We start from the raw sequence: 11,307 nt of genomic DNA, 5'->3' as shown, positions 1-11,307 counted from the left end.
ATTACTTAAATAAATTTATCAATGAATATTCTTAATATTAACAAAAATAAGTAATATTAATAATATAAATAATTTGTCATCCGCTTGGGGTAGCTCAAGTGGCGATGGTCGTGGAATGAAGTCTCACTGAACCGGAGATCTTGGGTTCGAATCTTGTACTGCCCTCCCCCCATTGCGGGGTGAATAATGGACATGTAAAAATTGAAAATGAGAGAGTCCTGCCAAGCTTAACAAAAAAAATAATATAAATAATTTGTCACATTGAGCAACACATCCCGTGCCTTCCTCAATCGAAATTACCAGGTGCTAAGGACCCAGCTCTTGTGGATTCCTATGATGAATAGTTGTTAGTAACATCCCGTGCCTTCCTCAATCGAAATTACTAGGTGCTAAGTACCCAGCTCCTGTGGAGTCCTTTGATGGATAGTTGTTAGTATGGTTATGGCAGTTTCTATTTTGTCTAGTTTTCTTGATGTATATGTAGGCTAGCAGTTCTTACTATAGCTATTTAGGTGATAGATGTTTTCAAGACATTCAGTCTTATAAGGCTTTGTTTGACACACTTAAACTCTTAAGGTTTTGGATGACATACAATAGGGTTTAGTGGCCAACATACCTGGTTTCTCAATGGGCAGGTTGAGGCCACTGAACGTCTATTATGGTTGTAACCTGCTTTTGAAAATGAATGAATGAAAAGGTCCTCCCAAACTTAATATATATATATATATAATCCAAATTAAAATGTATTTATTTAAATTTAAAATTTCTTAAATCAATTATAATAAAAAATATATTTTTATAAATATTTAGATTTATTGAAGAGTAAACATACAATTCTTTATATTAATATTTATGATATATAATATGACAAAGTAAGAATTAAGATCACATGTATTTATGATATAAACATTAATTTTTTTATTTAAAATAATTAAATAATAATATTAATAATTTAATTTTAAAGTCATAATTTAAACTACACATTTTCTATTAATTGGTTTTTTTTAATTTTTTCTATTAATTGGTTTTTTTTAATTTTTTAATTATTTTTTTGTGAAATCAAAAAATTGTTAAAATCTATTTATATAATCTACAAAATCCTCAATATTTTTCGAAACTTTAAATTTATTTAAACATTTAAAAACATTATTATAATCTTATTGAAAATTGTATCCTCGAAATTCGATAAAAAAAAATCTATTATAAAAAAACCTAACCCTATAACAATTTGACTACTGACATCTTTAAAAGAAAAACAAACAAACACCAAACACAAAATAATTAATCTACTGGGTTATAAAATATTCAATTCTCCTACAACCCGAGAAACCTTGACTCGACATCACAACATCGCAAAATATTCCATTCGAAATGTAAAATATTGCATTGTCTACAGATGCAATCAAACATTTGAATGTGGGAGTCGGTTGGGTTCTTCTATTAAAATTTTGGGCAAAAATATTTATTCAGATACGCCCACGATTGACATGATTGGGCAAAAATAATTATTCAAATTTACCCACGATTGACATGATTGCAACACGATACAAGTACGAACGGCGTTTAAAAAGACCATTTTGTCTTATATGTTTTGCTTTTTTTTCAACAAATATGCTCAGCCGGCCATTTTTCATGCATTGCAAAATCATTGGAGGCATCGCCAATAGGTATATTCCCTGTACAAAGAAGTGCACAGTCGAAAACGAATAAGTACTTCTTATCCCGTTCGCCACAGAACCCAAGTTGAAAACGAATAAGTACTTCTTATCCCTTTCGCCACAGAACCCAGTTGAAAACGAATAAGTACTTATCCCGTTCGCCGCAGAACCCTCCAACTTGTGCCGACCAAACAATTATATAAATGCAAATTGAAAATTAGTGTTATGTTGTCTAATACGCAAACATAGTACTGACTTTTGTTGCAATTGAGAAATTTTTCCTAGATATGGTAAAATGTCTAAAATGGCCCATGAAAGACTCAAGAGTTTCAAATCTGTTATTTCTTAACGATAACCTGTTGAAATAAGTGCGGAATTGCATCACTGCAATCATGGAAAATCTCCAACTAAAATCGCAACCCACTGTACATACATCGCATCACAAAATTGCACTAATTGTCCATTCTTTCCATTTGTAACTAAAGTCAAAAAGCTTATCCTCTTATCGCCGTAAGATAAGAGGCACTCTCTTCCGCCCTATCTTGAATTGGCAATTGACATACATGCGCTTGCTTAATGTGCTACTCTATTTGGATTGCTTTCTACAAAAGTAAATCTAGTCTATTTTACATTTTTATTATATCATTTTTAAAATAAATTTCTTTTAAAGACCTTGGCCACGATACTTCAAACATTATTGCAAGGAATTAAGTACAAGATAAGTTAATTCTGATCAGGTAGGGAGGGTTATAATGGTAGCAGTACTGTGGTTATCCGTTCTTCCCCAGTGTATTCATTTAAAAAAAAATAAAAAATCAAAAGGCACTTCATGCCTCCTAAGATAAATATTCAAAGGGATTTGTATTAATGTGTAACTAACTCCTGAATAATAGATATGACCCTTTTTTTGATATCTTTTATATTAAGTACACTCTCAACTAAGAAATAAGTACAAAGGAACTTAGAAGCAAACAAACACATCTAATCCAAGGACGCCAATTAGTACAAAAGTATCGTTCCTGTTGTTTTTTGGCATGTTATCTTGTTATACTCTGGACCTGGTAGCTACAATCTCCCCATGTCAAGAATACAATTTCATTGCTCTAAAAAAAATGTGAACTAGGGATTTCAAAGCCCTCAGAATATCAAAATATGCAATTTATATCGTTGGTCCATAATTTTGGTTTGCTGGATTTTGGGAAGAATGGATGGAATTAAGGACTTTAGTGTAACATGTTATCCAATAATCTAGAGACCTACCTCCCAAAGAAAGTGTTTAACCCTTAAAGTTAACAGTTCAAAGTCAAAACCAGAAATCTAATCAAGGTACTAAGTCAAAACCAGAAATCTAATGAAGGTACTAGGTTTACTTTAGATGAACAGATACCCATGTCCAAATTCTGCAATATTGAAATGTAAAGAAGCAAGCTACTATTATTTGTTGCACTCATAGAAGCTAGGTGTTCTTATAGCCTACTAGGGTCACTTGTGTAGCACAAATACAATATAATGAAAAGTCTAGCTTAAAACTGACTATAATATAGAAAAGTAAAGTGAAGTAGGATAGAGTCATTTTAATCCTGAACTTTTTAAGTAGCTCATGGATTGTAACTAAATTTTTTTAGCTCTCTTAAAGTTTGATAGATTTAGCTCTCTTAAAGTTTACTAGATTTAGAGTTAAGATAGATTTATATTTTTAAATTGTATCTATTTATTATTGATATAATAGGTTTTTGGCTTGTTTACTGTTTTTAATAATGATTTTATTGATTTTAGTCATTATGTCTAGGCATTTGATACTTTTTTCAGAATTAGCTTAACTCAAATGAATTAAATTTAGCTTTCTACAGAGGTCAAAGATCCCACCTATTACATGACCCTGACACAACACAATAACAGAGACCTAATTATATGCAGGGAAACTTTTTCTTTATGACTCTTTTCTTGTTGTTATACTGCTGGCTTTTTCATTGAAAGGTTTCAAACTTTAGACAAAAGCAAGGGAACCTAACTTTGTAGTGTTATGCAGATCCCTGATAGGATCTGGAATAACCTTCACTATTATCACTACCAAACATTATATGAAAATGAATTAGGGAATCTAGAAAGGAGGCAACAATGATGCTCTTTCACTTCAAACGAAAAGCTTCTTATGAGATTAGATCCTTTTATTGAAATTCCATATCCAGTAAAGAATAAAAAATAAAAGAATAAATAATTTATTCATGCACCTGTACGGTGAAACAGATCCAAAGAATCTGACCCAAGAGAGCCTTGGAAAAGAAAGCTATAGAACATATCAATAAGATGAAACTGTACTATTCTGCAAAATTACTAAGCACTTTATGCTCAACTTTCCCATTTTATTTTATGTTTTAACAGTCATACCTTGTCTCACTAACTACTCTAAATATCTACCAAATTTCCTGCCTGCCGGTATATTTAACTAGGCCAATACTTTGGTAGAAGCAAAGAGGATATCAACTATCATCTGTATCTATACTTCATTTAAGCAGATATCAACTAAAACAATATTTGCGACTACTGCTTCCTAGAAACAATATTGTGTTTCAGTAACATTTGACTAGATGTTTAAAGAGTTACCAAAACTGTGAGGAAGGATAGGCAATATGAGCATTAAAAATCAGTCTAATAACTACATCCAAATAGCATTATGGCATCGAATAGTATTTCCAGACGAAGGGTATGAGAAGAAGGGCATGAGAAGAGAAACAGGCTTAGAGAGACTGAATATGCACAAAAACAAGATTCCAAAATGTCGCTGGGTTCTAAACATGTTAGCAGTTAAATTACACAAAAATACTGTTTTGAACAATGTACAGAACTCTCTACTCAAAATGCTGGTTCACCAGAACCACAGTACCAACGGTAACCTAAATGAAACTGTAATCCAACCTCTCTTTCCCTACTCTTACTTTCTTCTTCTACAAAATCTCCTCAACATCTTGTCCAAGATGTGACAAGAGAGGATCATTTTGACCAGCACCTAGTCTTACACTGACTATCAAATTGGGGATATGGGTTAATTTTTGCACATTTTCTCTTACAGGCCATTCATCTGTTTTCAAAACTTGAGATGAATTTTGCTGTTTACACTCTCAAAACCGACTCTCCAGATTGAGGTTTTGAGTTTTCTGCACGACTAAAGGGCTTCGAAATGTTGCTTCGTTCAGAAAGACGGATTCCCAAGTCGTCGAAAATAATAGAAAACAGCATGCTTACATTCACATGCTATGCGATACAAAAAAATTAAAATCCGGGTGCCGACAACCAAGCTGCTTCAACCAGGAATCAGCAGCACAAAGTAAAGACTCCAGCCGTTGCTGATCAACACTCTCTGCAGACATCCATAGATTTCCCTGCATTTTGTAGGTAGCAAGCCCAAAAGGTGGAAGAGCAATGCTATGAGTATTGTTGGTTTTAGCTCTTTTTTCTCTATCACAATCAAAAACTTCATTTTCTGCACCAAAACATTCACAATTAAAAGTTTAGCACTTTGCTTGATATTATTATTAGGATCCCACTGCCTAGACATGAACCCAGAAAGCTCAAAAGAAAAATAACAGGCAATCCATAAGAAGGTTTTTAACAAACCTTGGAAGAACGGTGACAGAGTGTGATAAGTTAGGAAGCATGCTGATAAATCTTTAATGCTTCTTCCTGTTGGAATGTGATAAATAGGATACCTGAACCATATCCAGAAGGTTGCTTAGAGGTCAATGAACTTATAGCAATAATGCGTTTTTTTTTATAACCAATTAAGGAACTTACCAGGCAACTGACATCCAGCTTGCTGGACAAAGATCCACGCTTCTCAAAGACATCAGCAAGGGATAAGAACGGGAGAATTCATTGATCTGAAAGCAAATGGCAGAAATAAAATCAGAAGTTCTCTATGCAAACAATACATCATAATCATTCATCAAAATTCCGAAGTGCAAAGTCTGTCTGGAAAGGCTGTCATTCATTTCACTTGAAAAAGACTTAAAGCAACCTTTACAGACTAAATGTTCTAGGAACCTATATGGAAAACTTCAATATGTTACTTTCCCCATGTGTATCGATAAATTTGGCATAAATCTCAACAGTGGAGAACTTTGAAGTTACCTTCTCCATGAGTGGCACTCTTTCATAGGGCGATGCTCGTTCAAAGTATTGGAAAGAAAGATAGCCAAGCCTATCTCTGTGACGGTCTTGATCAAATCCTGAATCTTCAGAGTCCGCGTCCCAACCTTCTGATCTATCACTAGTGTTGACTAAAGATCCAAACACTTTATCATTATCACTGCAGTCACTCCAGGAATCAATGTTGGATTCCTTGATTTCAGAATCGCTTGAATCACTCTCTTCTCGAGGAGCCCTGAGGTATCAAATACAAATGTTTAAACTTTAAATTCAAAAGCTTTTTTGAAGAAGAGAGACAATGTGGATCAAACTCTCCTGCAAACTTTCTCAAGGAAAGATTGACTATGAACTAAAAGTTTTATTATGCAGATAAACAGAACAGATTTTACAGTGAGAACAAAAGATCCACACACGTTTATTTTGCAAATTAACAGAACAGATTTTGGGCTGGATTTGGAATCCTAAGTAAAATATAGAAAAATTTGCAGGGGAAATATGATTGCCTGAATTTTCCGTAAGATTTGGTGGTATACAATTGAAGAGCAGAAAGATATGGAACATAGTACTGAATAACTGTTTCTTCTATACTGCTATTCAACAAAATTGGCACACCAGTTCCGTAGGCACTGGGTTCGTCATAGATGTCCCAGAGGTCTCCCAGGGTAAAATATTCCACAGATTCTGCATCCGAATCTTGCCAATAATCATTCCGGTCCATGTCCTGAATGCATGTCTGCAAGATCAGAAAACGTTTCATCAGATTAATACTTTTAAAATTGTTTCTAAATTTAGTGAAATGTCTAAATAAAGAACAAAAACCGCCTAAACTCAAAATTTCAACAAAAGGCACTTAATAAAATTTTATGAATTCCTCAAACCGCTGAGTTCTACAGACTGAAATATAAAATTCTCTTTTAAATTCACGGAAGGATAAAGAACTGCAGTATAAAGAATTAGCTTTATTTTGATCTCTTTATTTCGCGTACCTTTGGCATGTGATGAGCTCGGACATTTGGAGCCGTACATTTCAAAAAGCTTTCCAAGTTAGAATGCAGTGACTGGTTTAAACCAGACATGTCGTACACCGGACAATAAGTTTCTGCTGTCTGATCAGCCATGAGCGACACCAAACAAAGACTTTAAATTCGCCCACAAATCCACACAAAAGAGGTTCTCTGCTATACACAGGCTCTCACGGAGTCTTCAGTTCCATAATATGCATCAAAAGAGCATATAACGCCGAAGCTTTGACCATAAAATGCAGAGCAAAGAAAAATTTGAGTCATTCAATACCAACTGTCTAAGGCCTTTGTATTCTCATTCCGACATTTTAACAAGAACAGTCAAAGAAACTAATTTGGAGCTGAAAGCTACCAAAAAAACCCGTAAAATCTCACAAAACGACGCGATCGTTCGTATTCTCCTAAAATTTCACAGAATTCACAGTGATCATCGTAGAGAAGAGTGAATAAAACGCAGCAGGAAATTCAAAACTTGAAATTTAAGTTCAAACAACTCCAAAGGCAAGGAATGGTGCCTCTAAGACAACGCTACCTTATCCTTCGCAGTACTCCACTGTTTTGAGTGAAAATGAATTCAAATTTTCAGGAAACGAGCCACAGAAAATACCGTTTCCATCAATGCAAGCTATTGGGGGGCGAATCAATGGACTAAAATAAGAGATTTCCAGGCTTACAATGATTCCAGAAATGTTTCTCTGGTCCTGGGTTTACTCCGCCAGCAGAAGCTCAAATGACCTTGGTACATCGACACCTCTTTTAAGGGGGAGTAGCGGATCTCAAAACTTTATAACCACAACATATAATGGTTTGTCAGGCACGTGGAAATTAATTCCGATATCTATAAAGGCCGGCGCCGGACCTCCGCACCTCGTAAGAAGGGCTTGGTCTTTTATCAATATTATTAAGTTTTCTGGTTAGTTGGTTATGTTCTCTCTCCTTATAATGGCAGGATCAACTTATCCTTAACCTCTTTCACATGAGAAAGGTAAAATGGATATATTACTGTTGTAAAAGAAAAAGGTGTGTGGCGTTGACAGTGTCAACTAAAATTACGGTGTAAACTTAAATTAAATAGATACTTATAAAAAAATGTGTACAGTGTCAACTAAAATTAAATGAACATTTTACTGTTGTAAACAAAGGGTGCGTGGTGTGGTGTTGACGGTGTAAACTTAAATTAATAGATACTTATAAAAAAATGTGTGGTGTTGACAGTGTCAATTAAAATTAAATTAATTGTGTAAACTTAAATTAAATAGATACTTATAAAAAAATGTGTGGTGTTGACAGTGTCAACTAAAATTAAATGACCATGTTACTGTTGTAAACAAAGGGTGCGTGGTGTGGTGTTGACGGAGTAAACTTAAGTTAATGCACATTTATAATTTATTTTTCCCTTACCATTTAGTTACTTTCTATATGAGGTGAATTAATGAGACTTAATAATTTATTTTTCCTTTACCGTTTAGTTACTTTCTATATTCTATGGAGTCATCTTTTTATATCAGAAAAGGATTGCTAAAGTACAGCTATAGGTAAATTAATGAGCTTTTATTTTTATTTTTAAATGGCTTTTATTTTTATTTTTAAATGGAAAGAAAGTTTTTATATGAATAAAGATATAGTTAGTAGATAATTTAGAATAGGTAAAAGTGAGAAATAAATGTGTTTAGGTAGTTGAAGGTTTAGAAATAGGCAGATAATTTAGAGTTGTTAAAAGCGAAAAATAAATGTCTTTAGGTTGTTGAAGCTCGGAAATAAGTATTTTAATTGTAAAAGGTTTTATAATTTTTTTCTAATATTTTTTAAATGGAAAATTATTTTTTTAAGTGGAATAAATAATCTAGAGTTGTAAAGAGAAGAAATAAATGTGTTAGGGGTCTTCTATGGAGGCAGAGGGATTGCTTGGACGGTCAAAAGTGGTCGGAATCTTGGCGAAAAAAATTCAAAAAATATTATAGAGGCAGTTTTTGAATCGTGTTTTTGATAGTGGAAATGGATTTAGCACCATCAAAAACATCTAGGACACCTAAAATTTTAAAGTTTAACAACTATAACTTGGATTTACAAAAATCCTTACCAAATTTTCTCTAAATATGACCAGAATTTCCATAAATTTTTGGGCAATTCCTCTGGCTAGTTAGACTACGACAATGTGTCAAGGTTGTTAAAAGTTGGATATGCATAGTTTATTAGGACATCTTTTTTATTTTTGGTCCATTTGTTCGCAATTCAACGGATTTTTTTGGAATGATAAGTTTGACCTGTAATCTACACATTTCAAGTGTTCCACATGTTTTTGAGGACATTGAATTCATTTTTTCGTTTAAAAGTGCATTTTAAATAACATAAATATGGGAGTTGAACTTTCCGGTGTTGTATTCTAGCAGAAAAATTTGAGGTGAAATCTTGATTTGTGTTATTTAAACTGGTTTTTTGACCGTATATATGGATTCAACATCGTTAAAAACCCTTAGTGCACTTGGATTGTGCAAGGGTTACCCATCAAACTTGTGATTTCAATAAATTTCTGTTGGATTTTAGAGAAATTAGACCAGAAAAACTTACTGGAAAAGCTTCCAAAAAGTTGCACTAAAGACAACTCGATAAATATGCAATCTCATAAAAAATTTATCACCAAATTCTAGTAGGGAAAAAAAATCATCAAACTACATTTTTATAAAAATTGTAAAAACGAATAATTAAATTAATTTTTATTAAAAAAATTCATGTTAAATTTAATTGATCGATGGAAATTTAAAGAATAAAAATAAATATAATAGATAAAAAAAACTAATATGGATGATTACAAGTCATCAAATTTCATCAATAAATTTTGGAAAAAGATATTTTAAAAAGAAAGATGGTTTATCATTTAACTTCACATTAAAATTAGATTCAATAAAGTTAAATGATTTTTGTTAAATTTAATTAATAATGGGAATTTAAAGAATAAAATCAAATATAATATTAAAAAAACAATATTGACAATTACAAGTAATCAAATTTCATCAATTTTTTTTTGGAAAATAGATATTTTAGAAAGGAAAAGAGGGTTTATAATTTAGTTTTACATTTAAATTTAGAATCAATAAAAAATGGAAAGAAAATTAGGAGAAAAAGATAAATATATAAATTTGGATGAAAGTTTTATGAATAAATATTGGGAAAGCTATCTCTTAACATAATTAAAAGAGGGATGAGATTTTATAGCTGTAATACATATTTCAAGATGTTATCCATGGAAGAAGGGAAGGTTAAGCAAGCAAGCATAATCATTATCCAACCAATCAACCATTATGTTAATATGAGAAAACATTCTTTTGTGGTTTCCCCATCAAATATCATGACATGAGAAGAAGTCAATAATCACTATAGTGCACCAAGTTGAACATAAACTCTTTAATAATAATGTAACATGTTTATGGTTTTCATAATGAATTCGAGATCTTAATTTCTAGAATCTTTAATACACATTATACACAAAAATTTTGTATTATATTAAATGAGAAAATATCTTAATTTCTAGAATCTTTAATACACATTATACACAAGAATTCCATAATATATTAAATTAGAAGAATGAAAAGTTATGATGATTTGGATTTCATATTGCATATAGCTGTAAGGTATGAAACAAATCTTGGAACTATTCATGTCCAGGGAAAAAGCTACCAGATCACTAATTCTTAAAATAGTTTATAAAGATGATAAAATTATTTTCAAGATAAGTATATTAATAATGATGAAGTTTGAGAGAAAGTAACTTTTTTAATAATTTTCAAATAAAATATGATGTACAAACTTTTGTCATAATTTTTTTAAGAATATTTTATGAATATCCCATAAAATCAAGCATAAAATATAAAATTGTGAGATATTAATAATATTTAAAAAAATATAAAAATGATAAATTATATATCACAAAAACATCAATAATAATATTTGTCTAAAATAATTATAGATTAAAAAATGATATATTTACTTACCAAAAATAAATTTTAAGTATTACAACAAATTATAAATTAATAGTTTATACCATTTTTTTATAAACTATTCTTATAATTTCTAATATTATAAAATACCTTTTTTTTAAACTTTGCCTCTTCAAAATAAAAATAGATAATCTTAGAAATATTAAATAGTAAAATAATTACAATTATTATATTCCTCATTTCAACATTTTTATAAATAACAAATTTATTTTTAGTCCATCCGTTTTGTAAAATTTTCTTGTCCACACATTGTAACTAAATTCCAAATGATATGGCACAATTTTCTTTTTAGCATCCTCTGTGCTTGAGAGTGATATGCATTGTATCTACTACTGAACATCATCTATGTTCGGTATTTGAACCCTTATCACGAAACTACCCGATAAGGGTAAGTGCTCTCCTTACCATCATCTATATTTGGCACCGATCTATATAGCCAACTTGGCCATGTAGACTAAATACCAAATTTCCTGATTCAACTTATGT

The 11,307-nt window shown here is 31.5% G+C and overlaps 1 protein-coding gene across 3 annotated transcripts; it reads right to left on the bottom strand.

The window, feature by feature from the left end:
• Positions 1-4,308: 4,308 nt before the first annotated feature.
• LOC149208934 (uncharacterized) lies at positions 4,309-7,568 on the bottom strand. Of its 3 annotated transcripts, none has more exons than XM_089394182.1 (7): positions 7,359-7,568; positions 6,791-7,227; positions 6,308-6,537; positions 5,787-6,039; positions 5,451-5,536; positions 5,274-5,365; positions 4,309-5,139 (listed from the first exon to the last, which is right to left on the bottom strand). In XM_089394182.1, the coding sequence occupies exons 2-7, from the start codon at positions 6,920-6,922 to the stop codon at positions 4,904-4,906; spliced, it is 1,029 nt and encodes a 342-aa protein (XP_089250308.1). In that variant the 5' UTR covers positions 6,923-7,227; positions 7,359-7,568; the 3' UTR covers positions 4,309-4,903. The 3 variants fall into 3 exon arrangements, with proteins under 3 accessions (XP_089250308.1, XP_089250309.1, XP_089250306.1); XM_089394183.1 differs by having other exon boundaries at positions 6,791-7,049; XM_089394180.1 differs by having other exon boundaries at positions 6,791-7,568.
• Positions 7,569-11,307: the final 3,739 nt, after the last annotated feature.

Source organism: Pinus tabuliformis, chromosome 1_2 (assembly GCF_031772625.1).
Source record: "Pinus tabuliformis cultivar Carrire ecotype Pingquan chromosome 1_2, CPIR1, whole genome shotgun sequence".
Classification (NCBI taxonomy): Eukaryota; Viridiplantae; Streptophyta; class Pinopsida; order Pinales; family Pinaceae; genus Pinus; species Pinus tabuliformis.
Note: the sequence above shows the minus strand (reverse complement) of the source record. Positions and strands in the feature narration are given on the sequence as shown.

What these genes read in the sequence shown, in the direction of transcription:
- LOC149208934 (XM_089394180.1), bottom strand. Translation starts at nt 6,922, where the DNA reads ATGGCTGATCAGACAGCAGAAACTTATTGTCCGGTGTACGACATGTCT. An exon ending in AAATCTTACGGAAAATTCAG is followed by an intron (nt 6,040 to 6,307) that starts GCAATCATATTT and finishes TTGATACCTCAG; the next exon opens with GGCTCCTCGAGAAGAGAGTG. An exon ending in TCTGTCACCGTTCTTCCAAG is followed by an intron (nt 5,140 to 5,273) that starts GTTTGTTAAAAA and finishes GTTTTGGTGCAG; the next exon opens with AAAATGAAGTTTTTGATTGT.